The sequence below is a fragment of the Lepidochelys kempii genome, chromosome 11 (assembly GCF_965140285.1).
Source record: "Lepidochelys kempii isolate rLepKem1 chromosome 11, rLepKem1.hap1, whole genome shotgun sequence".
NCBI classification, from domain to species: Eukaryota; Metazoa; Chordata; order Testudines; family Cheloniidae; genus Lepidochelys; species Lepidochelys kempii.
In genome coordinates, this window is record NC_136390.1 from 4,370,312 (window position 1) to 4,389,712 (window position 19,401).

General features: G+C 47.3%; 1 protein-coding gene across 5 annotated transcripts in view; it reads right to left on the reverse strand.

Moving 5' to 3' along the window:
- Positions 1 to 1,007: 1,007 nt before the first annotated feature.
- The window catches only part of SMARCAL1 (SNF2 related chromatin remodeling annealing helicase 1), a 63,472-nt gene continuing 45,078 nt past the window's right edge, over positions 1,008 to 19,401 (reverse strand). For 4 of the 5 annotated variants that reach the window (XM_073305003.2, XM_073304999.2, XM_073305000.2 and 1 more), the window contains 5 exons: positions 17,545 to 17,647; positions 16,249 to 16,431; positions 9,848 to 9,948; positions 2,211 to 2,307; positions 1,008 to 1,344 (listed from right to left, as the gene is read on the reverse strand). In XM_073305003.2, the coding sequence (XP_073161104.2) occupies positions 1,111 to 1,344; positions 2,211 to 2,307; positions 9,848 to 9,948; positions 16,249 to 16,431; positions 17,545 to 17,647 (718 nt within the window). In that variant the 3' untranslated portion in view covers positions 1,008 to 1,110. The remainder of the gene's footprint in view (positions 1,345 to 2,210; positions 2,308 to 9,847; positions 9,949 to 16,248; positions 16,432 to 17,544; positions 17,648 to 19,401) is intronic. The other variant, XM_073305002.2, reaches the window with a different exon arrangement.

Genomic DNA, 19,401 nt, shown 5'->3' on the forward strand with positions numbered 1-19,401 from the left:
CTCCTTTTGTTAGTGGCACAAACCTGCCATTCAGTCGGCTAACCTCATCACTGGCCAGCATGGGGAAAAGGAGAACAATCCCCACAGTTTCTGCTGGCCCACCTAATGGGTCAGGGACAGGCCAGAGACCTTCCCCTCTGGTGGGACCCACGGTCCAGATCAACTCCTCTTATATCAAATAGGGAGTTGGGGGGATGGGGGGAACCCAGGCCCGCCCTCTACTCTGGGTTCCAGCCCAGGGCCTTGGGGATTGCAGCTGTCTATAGTGTCTCCTTTAACTCCCTGGGCTACTTCCCCATGGCCTCCTCCCAACACCTTCTTTGTCCTGACCACCGGACGTTCCTCCTGATGTCTGATAACGCTTGTACCTCTCAGTCCTCCAGCTTCTTGCGCGCCTCTTGCTCCCAGCTCCTCGCACACACCTCACTAACTGAAGTGAGGTCCTTTTTAAAACCACATGCCCTGATTAGCCTGCCAGTCCTAACTGATTCTGGTAGCTTCTTAATAGGCTCCAGGTGTCCTAATTAGCCTGCCTTAATTGGTTCCAGCAACTTCCTGATTGTTCTGGAACAGCCCATTATCTTACTCAGGGAAAAGGGATCTGCTTAATCTGAGGCTAGTATATCTACCTTCTATCACTCTCCTGTAGCCATCTGGCCTGACCATGTCACACTACGTATACAGTGTGTAAAGTTCTTTGGGGTGATAATAGTTTGCATTTATATGGCGCTCTGTCTCTTCAAGGCAGTCTGTAGCCATTCACTAGTTCCTCCTTGTGACACTCCTGTGATGTAAACAGGTGAGCATTATTTAAAATAAAACAGGTGTGCAAACTGAGGCCCAGAAGGGAGATGCCTTGCCCAAGGCCACTTCTGAGTCATTGGCAAAAACAGGATTAGAACTCGGAATCTGCTGACACCCAACCCTCCTTTCAGTGACCCAGATAAGCACCTTGCCTTCTCCTTCCATCCTTTGGGGGGAAAACGCTATAGAAGTAAGGCAGGGAATCTTCTCCAAAACCCATTCATGTGTTTTATTTTTGGAAACTCAAACAATACAATGATTCTGTGAGGTTTTTTTTTTTTTTTAAAAGTGTCTCTTCCTTTCTAGTTACTGTCTGTGAAAATAATCTTCAAGACGCTGTTTCTTACATGGACTCGCTGAGCAGGTGTCTGCTCCTGCATCCTGAGAGGCACTCCTGGAATCAGACCGCTGGCAAGCGTCAGCCGCCTCCACGAGCAAAGCTTCGTCGAGGTTGTCTCCCTGCTCAGAGAAGGTCCTCTGGAAAAGGCTGTAAATGGTCTGCTGCTTCGGGTCTCGCTGTGGAGGTAGAGCAGAGAGGTTCTGCACACACAGGATATTAACAAACAAGCCAAACAGCCAGCGATTATAATTCGGTCACAGCTCCCATTTCCTTCACGGCTCCCCTGACCAATGGAGAATGGAATTCCAGTACGTGAGGTACCCATGAGAGAATGGCCAGCCTGAACTCAGCTCTGCCGTTGTGCCCTCTGCAATGAAGCCACACATCACCGTTTTCTCAGAGGTGGAGAAAGAGGAAGGGGTTGATTGGCAAAATTTTGTGGCCCCTTGCGGAGCAAGGAAAAGCTACTAGAGGGAGCTTTTCCCAGCGAAACTTCTAGAAGAATTTCCTCATGGAGATTCCCTCACAGTGAAGGCAAGGGGGCTGCTCCCATGGATCCTTATGATCTGGGGGAGCTGCAAGAGGCCAATGAAATACACACATGGAGGTCCTGTGCTCCCTGCCAGTTCTGGTCCCTGGTAGCTCCCTGGCCACGCTACCTAGGTCTCCCAGGGGATGGGGGCTCAGCAGAAAAATTAATAGATCCTGGAGCTGTATTTGCATTACCAGCTGCCCACTGCCTGCCCTGACCCCATCCTCTTTCCCATGTGGGTCCCTACCACATGGAGAAACCTCCACAGGGCCTAAGGGGGTTAGGAAATGGTCCTGCAGAGGCACCAGAGTCTCCTTCCACACAACAAGATTGGGATCATTGCGTGGAGGGTCCACTCCAGCATGGATCGGGGAGGAAGGTGGATGACCCAGCCTATGGCATTTAAAGCAGAACTGGTGCGAGCTCAGATCTTCTCTTCTGTTAACCCGTCACTCTAGAGACATACAAAGCCCAAGTCAGCTTAACTCCTCCCAGGAATGACTCGGGCTGATGTCTCACAGTCACAGCACTTACCTTGTAGAAGTAATCAGTGGCTTCAGCTGTTTCAGAGAAACTGGCTTCAGAAAGACCGGCTTCACCCAGCACTTTGATCTTCTCTTGAATCATAGGCCTATGGGAAGATAACAAGCACCAAATATTGCTAGAAAGGAAAGCGGTAGCATTTAAGATGTCCCCAGGGCTCCTTTCCAGGCAGAGGAGCACAGAATCATAGAATCATAGAATATCAGGGTTGGAAGGGACCCCAGAAGGTCATCTAGTCCAACCCCCTGCTCAAAGCAGGACCAATTCCCAGTTAAATCATCCCAGCCAGGGCTTTGTCAAGCCTGACCTTAAAAACCTCTAAGGAAGGAGATTCTACCACCTCCCTAGGTAACGCATTCCAGTGTTTCACCACCCTCTTAGTGAAAAAGTTTTTCCTAATATCCAATCTAAACCTCCCCCACTGCAACTTGAGACCATTACTCCTCGTTCTGTCATCTGCTACCATTGAAAACAGTCTAGAGCCATCCTCTTTGGAACCCCCTTTCAGGTAGTTGAAAGCAGCTATCAAATCCCCCCTCATTCTTCTCTTCTGCAGGCTAAACAATCCCAGCTCCCTCAGCCTCTCCTCATAACTCATGTGTTCCAGTCCCCTAATCATTTTTGTTGCCCTTCGCTGGACTCTCTCCAATTTATCCACATCCTTCTTGAAGTGTGGGGCCCAAAACTGGACACAGTACTCCAGATGAGGCCTCACCAATGTCGAATAGAGGGGAACGATCACGTCCCTCGATCTGCTCGCTATGCCCCTACTTATACATCCCAAAATGCCGTTGGCCTTCTTGGCAACAAGGGCACACTGCTGACTCATATCCAGCTTCTCGTCCACTGTCACCCCTAGGTCCTTTTCCGCAGAACTGCTGCCTAGCCATTCGGTCCCTAGTCTGTAGCTGTGCATTGGGTTCTTCCGTCCCAAGTGCAGGACCCTGCACTTATCCTTATTGAACCTCATCAGATTTCTTTTGGCCCAATCCTCCAATTTGTCTAGGTCTTTCTGTATCCTATCCCTCCCCTCCAGCGTATCTACCACTCCTCCCAGTTTAGTATCATCCGGAAATTTGCTGAGAGTGCAATCCACACCATCCTCCAGATCATTTATGAAGATATTGAACAAAACTGGCCCCAGGACCGACCCTTGGGGTACTCCACTTGATACCGGCTGCCAACTAGATATGGAGCCATTGATCACTACCCGTTGAGCCCGACAATCTAGCCAGCTTTCCACCCACCTTGTAGTGCATTCATCCAGCCCATACTTCCTTAACTTGCTGACAAGAATACTGTGGGAGACCGTGTCAAAAGCTTTGCTAAAGTCAAGAAACAATACATCCACTGCTTTCCCTTCATCCACAGAACCAGTAATCTCATCATAAAAGGCGATTAGATTAGTCAGGCATGACCTTCCCTTGGTGAATCCATGCTGGCTGTTCCTGATCACTTTCCTCTCATGCAAGTGCTTCAGGATTGATTCTTTGAGGACCTGCTCCATGATTTTTCCAGGGACTGAAGTGAGGCTGACTGGCCTGTAGTTCCCAGGATCCTCCTTCTTCCCTTTTTTAAAGATTGGCACTACATTAGCCTTTTTCCAGTCATCCAGGACTTCCCCGGTTCGCCACGAGTTTTCAAAGATAATGGCCAATGGCTCTGCAATCACAGCCGCCAATTCCTTCAGCACTCTCGGATGCAACTCGTCCGGCCCCATGGACTTGTGCACGTCCAGCTTTTCTAAATAGTCCCTAACCACCTCTATCTCCACAGAGGGCGGGCCATCTCTTCCCCATTTTGTGATGCCCAGCGCAGCAGTCTGGGAGCTGACCTTGTTAGTGAAAACAGAGGCAAAAAAAGCATTGAGTACATTAGCTTTTTCCACATCCTCTGTCACTAGGTTGCCTCCCTCATTCAGTAAGGGGCCCACACATTCCTTGGCTTTCTTCTTGTTGCCAACATACCTGAAGAAACCCTTCTTGTTACTCTTAACATCTCTGGCTAGCTGCAGCTCCAGGTGCGATTTGGCCCTCCTGATAACATTCCTACATGCCCGAGCAATATTTTTATACTCTTCCCTGGTCATATGTCCAACCTTCCACTTCTTGTAAGCTTCTTTTTTATGTTTAAGATCCGCTAGGATTTCACCATTAAGCCAAGCTGGTCGCCTGCCATATTTACTATTCTTTCGACTCATCGGGATGGTTTGTCCCTGTAACCTCAACAGGGATTCCTCGAAATACAGCCAGCTCTCCTGGACTCCTTTCCCCTTCAAGTTAGTCCCCCAGGGGATCCTGGCCATCCGTTCCCTGAGGAAGTCGAAGTCTGCTTTCCTGAAGTCCAGGGTCCGTATCCTGCTGCTTACCTTTCTTCCCTGCGTCAGGATCCTGAACTCAACGAACTCATGGTCACTGCCTCCCAGATTCCCATCCACTTTTGCTTCCCCCACTAATTCTACCTGGTTTGTGAGCAGCAGGTCAAGAAAAGCGCCCCCCCTAGTTGGCTCCTCTAGCACTTGCGCCAGGAAATTGTCCCCTACGCTTTCCAAAAAACTTCCTGGATTGTCTATGCACCGCTGTATTGCTCTCCCAGCAGATATCAGGAAAATTAAAGTCACCCATGAGAACCAGGGCGTGCGATCTAGTAGCTTCCGCGAGCTGCCGGAAGAAAGCCTCATCTACCTCATCCCCCTGGTCCGGTGGTCTATAGCAGACTCCCACCACTACATCACTCTTGTTGCACACACTTCTAAACTTAATCCAGAGACACTCAGGTTTTTCTGCAGTTTCGTACCGGAGCTCTGAGCAGTCATACTGCTGCCTTACATACAGTGCTACTCCCCCACCTTTTCTGCCCTGCCTGTCCTTCCTGAACAGTTTATAACCATCCATGACAGTACTCCAGTCATGTGAGTTATCCCACCAAGTCTCTGTTATTCCGATCACGTCATAGTTCCTTGACATCACCAGGACCTCCAGTTCTCCCTGCTTGTTTCCAAGGCTTTGTGCATTTGTATATAAGCACTTGAGATAACCTGTTGATCGCCCCTCATTCCCAGTATGAGGCAGGAGCCCTCCCCTCACAGACATTCCTGCCTGTGCTTCCTCCCGGTATCCCGCTTTCCCACTTACCTCAGGGCTTTGGTCTCCTTCCCCCGGTGAACCTAGTTTAAAGCCCTCCTCACTAGGTTAGCCAGCCTGCTGGCAAAGATGCTCTTCCCTCTCTTCGTAAGATGGAGCCCGTCTCTGCCCAGCACTCCTCCTTCATGGAACACCATCCCATGGTCAAAGAAACCAAAGCCTTCTCTCCGACACCACCTGCGTAGCCATTTGTTGACTTCCACGATTCGACGCTCCCTACCTAGGCCTTTTCCTTCCACGGGGAGGATGGACGAGAACACCACCTGCGCCTCAAACTCCTTTATCCTTCTTCCTAGAGCCACATAGTCCGCAGTGATCCGCTCAAGGTCATTCTTGGCAGTATCATTGGTGCCCACGTGGAGAAGCAGGAAGGGGTAGCGATCCGAGGGCTTGATGAGTCTCGGCAGTCTCTCCGTCACATCGCGAATCTTAGCCCCTGGCAAGCAGCAGACTTCTCGGTTTTCCCGGTCAGGGCGGCAGATAGATGACTCAGTCCCCCGGAGGAGAGAGTCCCCACCACCCGCCTCATTTACCATGAAAGGCATTTACCAATCATTTACCATGAAAGGCAAGGTGGGTGAGGGAATCTCTTTCATCGGACCAACTTTTACTGGTGAAAGAGACAAGCTTTCGAGCTTACATTAGTCTGGTCTGGGAAAGGTACCAAGTGTCACAGCTAAATACAAGGGAGTTAACCCATGTTGCAAGAGACCATTTCCAAGGTGAAGTGGGCAGTTAACACCTCTGCAGGAATACGACAAAGGAGAATTCGTGGGTTGCAGATTGTTGTATTAGACATAAATCCAGTGTCTATTAAGTCTGTGATTTTTGGTGTATAGCAGAGTTATCAATTTAAGCTCCCAGGCTTGTCCTCTGAAGGTGTTGTGCATCCTTTGAGGATGGGGACTGAGAGGTCTGATATGGAGTGATCGTTTTGTGAAGAAAAGTGTTTGCCCCTGGGTGATATGGCGTTTTTGCCTTTTATCATTTTCCTGTGCAAATTCACTTAAGAGCACAGTGATTGTCTGGTTTCACCCACATAGTTGCTATTGGGTCATTTAGTGCACTGGATGAAGTACACAACATGTTGTGATAGGCATGTGTAGGACCCCTGGAGCTTGAAAGGTGTGTGTCAGGGGTGTCAATCATTGTAGCAGTGGAGATATGTCTGCAGGTTTTGCATCTGTTGTTATGGCAGGTGCTGTTGCCGCTATGAGTTGGCGTGTCCTGATCTGTGGGGAGCTTGCTTCTGATGATGAGTTTGGTGACATTAGGGTATTGGCTGAAGGCCAGCATAGCGAGTTCGGGAAAGATTTCTTTCAGCATGTGGTCCCCATTGAGGATGAGTTGTAATTGTTTAATGATGCCTTGTATGGGTTCCAGTGTGGGGTGGTAGGTGACAACTAGGGATTTGCAGTTGGGAGGGTTCCCCCCGCCCCTCCACCAATACTGAAGCAGGTTCTCTCTGAGTGTTTGAGTGGCCAGTTCCATGATGTGATCTACTTTTCTGGTGGAGTTTCCTTGCTTAGTAAAGGCGATTTTAAGTGTGTAAAGGTGTGTGTCTCAGACTTTCTCCTTGGAGCAAATTCTGTGGTATCTGACTGCCTGGCCATAGATTTCTTGGTATACTGGGGGTAGTTACTGGTTCTGTGGGTTTCTTGTATATAGTTGTTTGTAGGGTTCCATTGTTGAAGCTGATCATGGTGTTCAGGAAATTGATGCTCATGTGGAAATGTTCTAGAGACAGTTTGATGGATGGGCGTGACGCTCTGTGCCTCGGGGGAACATCCTGCACCCCCATGTTCATCCTTATAATATGGTTGTGTGGTATCCAATGCAAAGTTTGTCATGTCGGGTGTCTTCAGAAGGCTCATGATACACTGAGCATTGTTGTTATTGTAATGTTATAGTAATTGTTGTTACAGTAATGTTCTAGTAATTTTATAGGTTGTAATTTCATGTATATAGTTATGAGGCTGAAAATGTGTCCTCATGGCTTAAAACAAGCCCAGGCAAAACTCTCCAGGAACAGATGGGCAGTTCATACCTCATCAGGGCATGTATGGGACAAACCCAGCCCAGCCTCACAGGAACAAAGGACACTGGCCTAGGCAGTAACAAAGGATCTGTTGGACTCTCGAATGAATGAATCACCCCACTTCCCTTGGTCAGTTTGGGACTATGATGAGGTAATGCTCACCTGACCCGGGATTGGGGGGGCACAGCCAAAAGGGAAGAAAGAACATGACAAAAGGGAGAGACGTTTGCCATGCTCTTCCTCTCTCTTCCACCTCCATCTACAGACACCACCACCAAGTGACTGAAGCGCTGATCAAAGGGGAGAGCCTGGCTGAAGGGCAACCAGACAGCTGTGGTGAGAGGCATCTAAGTTTGTAAGGGCACTGTAAGTGTTAAGATCAGTTTAGAATGCATTTTGCTTGTATGTCATTTGACCAAATCTGACTTGTCGTAGTTTGACTTATAATCACTTAAAATCCATCTTTTGTAGTTAAAAAATTTGTTTATCCTACCTGAACCAGCGCGTTTGGTTTGAAGCATGTCAGAGACTCCCCTTGGGATAATAAGCCTGGTACATAACAATATCTTTGTTAAATTGACATACTCATATAAGCTTGCAGTGGGCATAACTGGACACTGCAAAACAGGTTCCTAGGATTGTGACTGGGACCGGAGATATTGGCTATTGTCATTCGGTTGCACAATCCAAGCAGCAGCTGGCCAAAAGTGCTCACTCACATTACTGGGAGCAGCTTATGTGCCAGAGGCTGTGCATGAACAGCCCGGGAGTGGGGGTTTTCACAGCAGAGCCGCGTAAGGCTGGCTCCCAGAGTCATGATTTGGAGTGACCTAGCAGATCACCGGTCCAGATAACACCAGGGGAACATCACAATGGGTGGTGGTTGTTGAACTTGTGGTGGAAATATATGAGGGAGTTTAGGTCATCTGTCCAGAGGATGAAAACATCACTGATGTATCTCAGGTATATCATTGGTTTTGTGGTGTCATTTACCATGGGCCAATGAAAAAGCATTGTCTTCGGAGTATTGAAATGCACCAGCCCTTTCATCTTAGGATAGACCCCATCCTTGCAGAGCCAGTTCTAGTAACCAAAGTCAATTTCACTATGTTGCCTTCTGTTTGTATGCACACACCTAGAATGCTGTGTTAAGTTTTGGGCACCTCAGGACCAGAGATATTAAATAGAGGCATTCAGAAAAAAGCAGTAGAAAGGATTAGAGGGGCTAAATGGACTGATCTGGATGTAAAGGTTGAGAGCTAAATGTGTGCAGTGTAATTAACTGACAAATAAGAGGATGTGATTGCAGTCTACAAATATTTGGAAGGTGTAAAGATCAAGGTGGGAAAGTGGTTCCACAGGGTGGTACTGGGAGCAACAGGTTCCATTCCCACCTCCAATTCCTAGGATTTGCAGCACATGACAAGAAACTATAAAGAAGTGAACATCATCTAGCGCAATTAATGACCCTTCATTAATAAAATGCCCTCATCTCTCCTGGAGTTGGCATGGGTGGGTGGGCGGATGAAAGGATAAGTATGTCCTCTTCTGAAAAGCATATTTCCTTTCAGTCAAGCACCAGTGGTTGCATGGACCACATTTCACAAATAAAAAGGAAAATTACTGTCATTAGCTTTCCTTGAAATGTGGGCGACATGTCAGTTTCCAGTTCCTCATGATGCAAGGCCATAATTATTTGCAATCATGATATTCTGGGAACTGTATAAGTTCACTTCAACTCATTTGCGCTTTCAGATGAGGTAATGGAAAGATATAATTTCGGACAGTCAACGTACCATCTGGTGAATCATTTTCCTTCATCAATTGCAGGCCCTTTCCCTCAAAACACAGAGGATTTCCTAGAGTCCCTCCCCATCACATTATACTCCCATAGCCCCACATTCCACCAACCTTCCCACAAGCCAAAGAAGGATGGATTGAGTTCCCACTGGGGCACGTCAATGTCCCTTCGTGAGCTGGTCAGACGGCTTTGCTGATGAGCGACATGAGAGGAAGCAGAGCAGGCTTCCTCTGTGTGCCCAAGAACTCAGGACCCAGAAAGTCGTATGGGCCTTATCTCTGCTGAACACCCTCAGTCCCCGCTAACTTCACTTCTCGGGAAGCGCTCAGCACCTGTAATACTCCGTGTTGCAACCAAGAAGCAGTCAAACTTCCTCTCAAACATCTCAACAACCACTCTTTGCCTGATAAATAGGTCTGTTTTATTGGTTTGTCACCCTCAGTGAGGAGGCCAGACTGTTAACAAGACTTTGCCCTTCTAGAAAGCCTTACCCCAAGACAAATATCACTCCTCCCAGTACCCTGAGAGCACGTTACTGCCACCCCCATGGTACAGAGAAGGAGTCAAGCACAGAGAGGTTAAGTAACATATCCCAAGTCCCAAAGAGATAGATGAAGAGTTAGACTGAGTCCTTTCCACTCCCTACCATAAGTAGTCATCTGCTGTGCCTTTAGCCACCAGGTAATGAACATTAACAGAACTGGTTTGTCCAATTCGATGTGCCCGATCTTCTGCTTGGATCAAAACCTGTATTTAAATAAACAGAGAAAGCACAGTGAAACAGTATAACACACAAGAATTTACGAAACCGGCCCCAGGAAATAGAGACCTATCTTTCCTGATGCTTAACTACTCCGATTTGTACCCTATTAGCACCAAGAGTCCCCAGCTGAGATCAGGGCCTAGCAGAGAGCCAGCCCTGCCCACCAAGAATTTATAACCTGAACAGCCAAGCTGCAAAATGGGCGGGAGGACAGAAGGGTTATTTCCCCCTTTCACACGTGAGGAACTGAGGCACAGAGAGATGAATCAACTTGCCCCAGGTCACCCAGGAAATGTGGCAGAGCAGAGATCTGAGTTCAGATCCTAGTCCCTGGCCAGCACCTGAACCCCAAAGATCAAGCTTCCTCTCACACATTTTCCTCTGATGTCCTCTAAACAACCAGCTGCTAAAAGAATTCCCTAGAGAAAGCTTCTCAGTTTCCTGCATCACCAAAAGCCTGTGCATGTGTGTGGGATTTGCAATTAACACCGTGAACAAACAAATACTCATACAGTTTTTCTGAGGCATATGGGGGCTGTTGGAATTCCAGTCCTGCCGGTAACTGATAATTCAAATGGCACACTGTATTCAGAGGGCCCTCAAACAGCTCCACAATTTGTACATATAAAGATCATTTACCGAAATGCCGCTGCCTTAGGGGAGGAATGCATCAGCTGCTTAATGGCGCACAGCTGGGCTACTCTGCAGTTTAGAGCAAGAAGTGAAATAGAATGAGATGTGGCGTGGCCCAGTGGATCGAGCACTGACTGGGATTCAGGAGACTTGGATTCTATTCCCAGCTCTGAAACTGGCCTGCTGGGTGATACTGGGCTAGCCACTTCGCTGCTCCGTGCCTCAGTTTCCCTATTTGTATATGGGGCTAATGATACTGACGACCTCCTTTGTGAAATGCATCGAGAGCTACCTGGTGAAGAGTGCTAGGAGAATGAGGTATTACTATTATCCAACTCAAATAGCTGGTGAATAGTAGGCAGGCAGGATGGAATCTGGGCAGGGATCCAGGCTTAGTACCCCGCCCTCTTGATTGATTGATTCCTCAAGGAATCAATTCTGAAGCACTTAGATGAGAGGAAAGTGATCAGGAACAGTCAGCATGGATTCACCAAGGGCAAGTCATGCCTAACTAATCTAATTGCCTTCTATGACGAGATAACTGGCTCTGTGGATGAAGGGAAAGCAGTGGATGTGTTGTTCCTTGACTTTAGCAAAGCTTTTGACATGGTCTCCCACAGTATTCTTGCCAGCAAGTTAAAGAAGTATGGGCTGGATGAATGGACTATACAGTGGATAGAAAGCTGGCTAGATTGTCGGGCTCAGCGGATAGTGATCAATGGCTCCATGTCTAGTTGGCAGCCGGTATCAAGTGTAGTGCCCTAAGGGTCGGTCCTGGGGCCGGTTTTGTTCAATATCTTCATAAATGATCTGGAGGATGGTGTGGATTGCACCCTCAGCAAGTTTGCAGACGACACTAAACTGGGAGGAGAGGTAGATATGCTGGAGGGTAGGGATAGGATACAGAGGGACCTAGACAAATTGGAGGATTGGGCCAAAAGAAATCTGATGAGGTTCAACAAGGACAAGTGCAGAGTCCTGCACTTAACACGGAAGAATCCCATACACCGCTACAGACTAGGGACCGAATGGCTAGGCAGCAGTTCTGCAGAAAAGGATCTAGGGGTGACAGTGGATGCGAAGCTGGATATGAGTCAATAGTGTGCCCTTGTTGCCAAGAAGGCCAATGGCATTTTGGGCTGTATAAGTAGGGGCATTGCCAGCAGATCGAGGGACGTGATCGTTCCCCTCTATTCGACATTGGTGAGGCCTCATCTGGAGTAGTGTGTCCAGTTTTGGGCCCCACACTACAAGAAGGATGTGGAAAAATTGGAGAGAGTACAGCGGAGGGCAATAAAAATGATTAGGGGACTGGAACACATGACTTATGAGGAGAGGCTGAGGGAACTGGGATTGTTTAGTCTACAGAAGAGAAGAATGAGGGGGGATTTGATAGCTGCTTTCAACTACCCAAAGAGGATGGATCTAGACTATTCTCAGTGGTAGAAGAGGACAGGACAAGGAGTAATGGTCTCAAGTTGCAGTGGGGAGATTTAGGTTGGAAATTAGGAATAAATTTTTCACTAGGAGGGTGGTGAAACACTGGAATGTGTTACCTAGGGAGGTGGTGGAATCTCCTTCCTTAGAAGTTTTTAAGGTCAGGCTTGAGAAAGCCCTGGCTGGGATGATTTAGTTGGGGTTGGTCCTGCTTTGAGCAGGGGGTTGGACTAGACTCCTGAGGTCCCTTCCAACCCTGATATTCTGTGATTCTATGATTCTCTTGAAGGCAGCACACTTGGATTTCTAATGACAAGCGGTCAGGCCCTTTGTTTTATGTTTAGAATGAAAGGCAGCACTTGCAGCCCTGCCAACGCTGTGCTGGAACACTGGCTCAGTACTGACCCAGAGAATACGGCCACCTCATGAGTCACCAATCCAGTGGCGCAAGGAGATTTTAACTCTTACCAGTACACACAGGCAACTCATGGGAGGGACACAAAGGGGAGCACCAGCTAAAGGAGAGGCAGGTGACCTCCCCAAGTGACTCCTCCCCGCTCTGCCCCCAGCCCAGGCCCCCCACGCTCTCCCCATCCCATATTACCTGGCGGGTGGGGGGGAACTCTGTCCTCCTGCTGTGCCGGATATGGATTTCTGAACTGCAGGGCTCTCCCGGGAACTGCAGTGGCGAAAGGAGCAGAATGTGGGGCCACTGGGCAGCCCCATGCCAGCAGCTCTTCCAGCCCCAAGCCCTGTCCTCCGGCAGGGCTGTACACACCCCAGACAGGAGACGCTGCTGCGTGGAAGGGCTGGGGGTGGTACAGCCATGCCAGAGCGGCCCCGCATTCTGCTCCTTTTGCCGCCGCAGTTCTCGGAGGAGCCCTGCCATTCTGAAAATGTGTCCTTCCAGTATGGCATACCAGCAATAAATATCGTAATGGTATGGCATAGCTCACCGTCCCCGCTCACTTGCACTAATCCCAATTCAGGCACTGCCCAGCCTTTCCTTGGAGGTTTCCAAGCCAAGCGCTAGCTAAGACTGACTGATCAGTAACGGTACCAAGCACACATGCTCTGCAGGAGTGTTTTCCACCCCTCCATTTTCACAGCTCAGCACTTCTGGTGTCATCGTGCAAGTGAATCAGAGAGATAACAGATCTTTGTGAGCCAGAGGTGAAATTGGTTTAAATTGAGACATTTGCCTAGTTATATAGAACAGTTCAAAGCTGTGATCCTATCTACTGCCCCAACTGGATGCAGAGAACGAGGACTGGAGCGCATGGACAGCTGAAAACAACAGGATTAATTTTCTTTAAATAATTAAAGAGAGCAGTAGAGGGAACAGAATACAGTGCAGCTTTACAAGGTGCTAATATGCCCCCCATCCCATTACTGTACTATCTGAGTCCCTCTCAATCTTCAAGGCATTTATCCTCAACACACTTTTGTGAAGTAGGGAAGGGCTGCATTCCCATTTTACAGCTGGGGAATTGAGGCCCAGAGAGACTGAAGGCACGTCTACACCGCAGACCAAGGTGTAACTGTAGAGCAGATAGGCATATCCGTGCTGACTTTGATCTAGCTAATGCAGGTAACAATAACAGTGCAGATGCGGCTGTGTGGACCCCAGCATGTGCCAGCAGCCCACGTGTGTCCCTGCTGTCCCCAGCAGGCATGCACTGGGGAAACTCACTCATGCTGAAACTCAGCCTGCCACATTGTCACTGCTAGTATTAAGAACATTAGAACGGCCAAACTGAGTCAGACCAAAGATCCATCTAGCCCAGTATCCGACAGTGGCTAATGCCAGGTGCCCCAGAGGGAATGAACAGAACAGGTAACCATCAAGTAATCCACCCCCTATCACCCATTCCCTGCTTCTGGCAAACAGAGACTAGGGATGCCATCCCTGCCTTGGCTAATAGCCACTGATGGACCTATCCTCCATGAACTCATCTAGTTATTTTTTGAACCCTGTTATAGTCTTGGCCTTCACAACATCCTATGGCAAAGAGTTCCACAGGTTGACTGTGTGCTACATGAAGAAATACTTCCTTTTGTTTGTTTTACACCTGCTGCCTATTAATTTCATTTGGTGACCCCCCCCCCCAGTTCGTGGGTTATGAGAAGGAGTAAATAACACTTCCTTATTTACTTTCTCCACACCAGTCATGATTTTATAGACCTCTATCATATCCCCCCTCACTCATTCTTTTCCAAGCTGAAAAGTCCCAATCTTACTAATCTCTCCTCATATGACAGCCATTCCATACTCCTAATAATTCGCGTTGCCCTTTTCTGAACCTTTTCCAAGTCCAATATATCTTTTTTTTTTTAAAAGGGGCAACCAGATCTGCACGCAGTATTCAGGATGTGGCCATACCATGCGCTAGCTAGATTAAAGCTAGCAGAGGTATGTGTGTTTAACTGGTAAAACATTCTGGTAAATGTTCGTCCCTGTTTCTCTACTAACATAAAAACAATGTGCTGTTCCTTCCACACCACAGTATGGTGGCTATATGGAGTAGCCTGTTCTCTGTTTTGGTGGATTACGTCATTAGCCGGATCTGGTATTAATAACCAGTAATGTTACTTCTCACTAGCAGCCAAGCTGGCTCCATACAGACATTTAGTCTTTTATCTTACTAGACCATGGGTAGGCCCCTACCAAATTCACAGCCATGAAAAAACACGACACGGACGGTAATTCTGGTCTCCCCCCTGAAATCTAGTCTTCTGTGTGCTTTTACCACATACTGTACAGATTTCAGGGGGGAGACCAGCGTTTCTCAAACTGGGGGTCCTGACACAAAAGGGAGTTGCAGTGGGTTATTTTAAGGGGGTCGTGGTACTGCCACTCTTACTTCTGCGCTGCCTTCAAAGGTGGGTGGCCAGAGAGAGGCGGCAGCTGACTGAGGGCCCAGCTCTGCAGGCAGCAGCGCAGACGTGAGGGTGGCAACACCAGACCAGGCCATCCTTACTCCTGCGCTGCTGCTGGCGGGCGGCTCTGCCTTCAGAGCTGGGATCCCGGCCAGCAGCCACCGCTGTCCAGCAGCACGGCCACCAGCAGCAGTGCAGAAGAAAGAGTAGCCGTAGGGCACCTCCAAGACAATAACCTTATGAGCCCCCTCCAAACTCCTTTGTGGGTCAGGACCCCTACAATTACAACACTGGAGGTCTAATACTCACTGCTCTTTACCTCTCTGGGAGCAGTTTTCTGCGGCAGGGTGTAGCAGTGCAGCGGGTCTCCAGCAGGGGGGCCACGAAGACCTGGTACACCCTGTCACAGGGCCCAATCCTGGAAGGTGAAGACTGCCTCTTGTAAGACGGTACGCACCTTTACTCCCACTGCAGTCAAAAGGAGTTAAGCTACTCCTAGGATCAGGTCCCAGGAGTCCAAATTAATACATAGTAAAATACTGAACAAGATAACCTCTTCATCCCTTAGCTATTTGCTGCTAGATGCAAAGTCCCCCACGTGTAGCTGGGATTAAAAGGAAAATGCCATTTAAAATGAGGTGTGATGGATAATCAGAACTCCCTAGTCCTAGAGAGTGGAGCAGATGGTCAGTATTGATGATGGGCCTATTCAAAGCAAAACATCCACAAACTGACCAGCTGGTCTAGTGGCAGTTCTCATGATCCAGTACTGGAGTGATTCCAAGACAGAGAACAAAAGTTTGTATTGCTTTTGAGTGATCCCCTCTGGCCACTGACTGACTTCACTGGCAGCAGCAGCCAGTTCAGTCAGCTGGGGTTGCAGCCATGTAAAGGTTTTTGGGGGGCTGGGAACGTAGAAGAGTAGTAAGTGAGGAAGGAAACAAATCCTGGATGATGCTCCCTTAAATCCCTCTCCCCACCTCCAAAGAACCACCATAACACTTTTCCATTTCCACCCCTCAACACTACAAACAGTTGCCTTTTTTGGCAATATGACCGATCAGTACAGTAATGAGAATAGTAATACCCCCTAGCTCTTATATAGCACTTTTTTCAGTAGCTCCCAAAGCACTTTACAGCGGACGTCAGCATCATTAGCCCCATTTTACAGATGGGGAAACTGAGGCACCATGCGGGGACGTGACTTCCCCAAGGTTACCCATCAGGTCAGTGGCAGAGCTGGGAAGAGAACCCAGGTCTCTGGAGTCCCAGTCCAGCGCTCTCTCCACTGGCGCACACTTCGTTAAGTTATGGTAGTAACGTAGGTTTCTTACACCTGGGTTCCAGAATAACTCTGCAAACACCACCAAGTCGGCAGAAGAGAGGGTCAGCCCCGTGTTGGCAGCAGTAAGGGATAAGACAGCCACAGAGTGCTTCTCGGAGAACTGGAACTTCTGGCACAGAGACTGACGCTCAGCTGAAGGTGTGGCGCCATCAATGCGAATATATCCAATATGCTGAAAGGAGGGAGTGGAGAAAGATCATTGGCAGGTCTTTATTTTCCCAAATTTTAGAGGATTTCCCCCACCACCACCAGTGCTTGTGAAGATCAAAAAACCCACTGAACTACTCCTTAACATTTTGCTATATTTTAAATGCATTGGCAAGGGGAAAAATATATATATATTAAATTTTATTTCAGCATTCTCTAATGCTGCCATTCGATTTGGGCATAAACGCACAATAAGGAACCAGCATCACCAGCCGCCATCCCCTCAGCTACTCTTCATCCGGGTCACTATCATGCTTAGGCACTGGGCTGCCTGCAGAGTCCGGGTCAGCGAAAAGGAGACGTAGATGAAAAGGTTCAGTGCAGCGCTGAGTATTGCCCACATATTGATGCTGCAGCTGCAAAGCTAACAATTTTCCAATGGTCTCGTCACCGAAGAGGAGCAGTGATATGATGGGTACCTTATAAATGTCAGGGATGATGAGCAATTGCCGAGTACTACCCTCAGAGATTTCTCAGTGAGAAATTAGCAAAACCACCTCCCATCTACCACGACCAGGTCTCACAGCCATTTCATGAGCTTTCAAAATCTGATCGATCAGATGAAACAGGCATAGAAACTTGATCTCTACTCATCACTAGAAACAGCAGAAAGATCGCTATACAGTTATTAAGTAGACTCGAGCCGCCATACAATAGCCAGGCACAAAAATCAGAGCAACAGGGACCCAAGAAACAAAAGCCATGCAGATATAGCTGGGGCTGGTTTGTCACTGCCTTCTCACCACCTTCTCCAAAGAGGTACGAAAAGCAGCAATGGCAATGTATGGTAGTAAAACAGCACTTCTCAAAACACCGTACACACATCACTCCAGGTGGTGGTGAACACCAAGAAACTTCTGCAGCAATAGCCCTCACATACACAAAATGTACATCCCACCAGGCAGTCTCATTCTGGAGACTCAGTAATCATGGCCATTACTGAGACATTAGAGATATCTCAATAAGAGAATTGTGTGTGTCACTAATTTTCATAAAGTAGGTGACCTGCCAGAAGTCTCCAGCAGCTTTGAAGTTGGATCAATAATAAAATTAACAGGAACCTGATTTAAGAACTTACTTTGTTCTCCAGCTCTTTGCTGATTGCATTCAGTACTATCCTGTGATGAGCGAACACCAGGAATTTGTCTCTCCCGCTTTCCAATAAATCCAGGATGTATTCTCTGTATTAAAAACAAATAATCCAAGTTATATTACTGATGTCTCTGTTGTCCCATGCACACATTACCTTCAAATCCGAAGAGATATTGTTCGTCTATAGGCAGAAATCAGGAAACTGGCCAGCAAAAAATAGCATTTCAATAATCAATATCCACATATAAAAAAAGATCTAGGGACACATCACTCATTTTTCTGGACATCTGGCCACTGCATGACAAATGTATCTATTTTTATTTGTACATCACTGAGTCACACTTGATGAAACAGAGTGACCCAACTTAAAGTCATTTCCATTTATCTGTCTATCCCATTCATTCATTCATTCATATTTCTAACTCTAGGCATCTTGTGGAACACGTTATGTTATCCAGGAGGCAATTACCCATAATACATTTATTTAATGCTGTTGTCACTCTAAAAAGGAAACTTCCCTGAAGAACAAATTTAACAGGACATCTTGAAACTTATTTTTCAGTCCACTAAGACATACAATCGCTTGTTACATAGGAAACTCATTGCAAGTTATTTACAAATTGTTGGGAACAGGTAAATCAAATTTTAGCTTCTAATGAGGATAGATGGCTTGATGGATTGGTGTTAAAATCAGGACTGTGAAGTATTTCACCATTAAGTCACTGTTTTCAACACAGCCCAGGCCAGCTATGACTGAAAAAAACAAACGACTCCGTGGCAAGATGGACTTAAATTCTGCAGCCAAGTCACTGAACTCTGTGATGTTCTGGTGAATCATAGGAAATTCTATTTTAGTTTAATTTAATTTAATTCAAGAGAAGGTTTACACTGAAACAAAGCTGAAAACGAATAATACGATCAGCTCAATGACCCTCTGTGGAATGATATTCAAGTCATTACATTTATTTGATATGCTGTCCTGACATTTTCAGTTTAACATGCAACAGATTTTTTGCAACACTGCTGCATTGGAGAAGTAGTCAGGGGGAAGTTGGACATTTTGGCACTCAAGATATTGTGGGAGGCATACTGGGATGGTGGAATAAGGACATTAGCTCGAGCTACTTCTGAATATTAGCTAGGCAGCTCTGCTAAACCAGTCAAGCAGCTTAGGCTAGCATTTAAATTTTAATCTTTAGAATTTCATAGGTGCCACTGCGTAAATGGGGCAGTTCCCACCTCTCAGTGCTATTTTTTCAGACCTCTGCAGACACGGGGGAACAACACTGTACGGTTGTATATTCAGTTCACGTGGTTTTCTTCACCAACATAAAGACAAGAAACACTTTTTTAAAACAAAAGCAGAGCCTCTGGGCTGCAATGCTGGATTGTGCAGCAAATGCTGTGGCTGTGAAGTCATGCAGTACACATGACCCTGATCATTCCAATAGCATGGCCGGTCAGTGGGCTATGAGAAATAAAAATCAGTGGCAAATTATAAATGTCCCCATAAAAAACAAACAAAAACCAACATCCTAACTGATCCGTTGAGAGTCTCAGCAAAAAAAAAAAAAAAAAAAAAAAAGCTACGGAGGAACGGGCCTGCAGCCCATCTCGAAGGGATTACCTCTACAGAGGAAAGAGTTAAAAGCCCATTCATGGAGGAAGCTTACATTGTTACATGATCCCACGTGGGCTCTGTAGAGCATTCCAGACCTTCAGGGCTGTCAACATCGCACCTCTAGTGAGCACTATAAAACTAAAGACTAAATTTGGTTGACAAATAGGTTGGCTCAATACTTTCTGCAGCAAGACTGCAGTGTTCGTTTTTTAAAATTCTCTT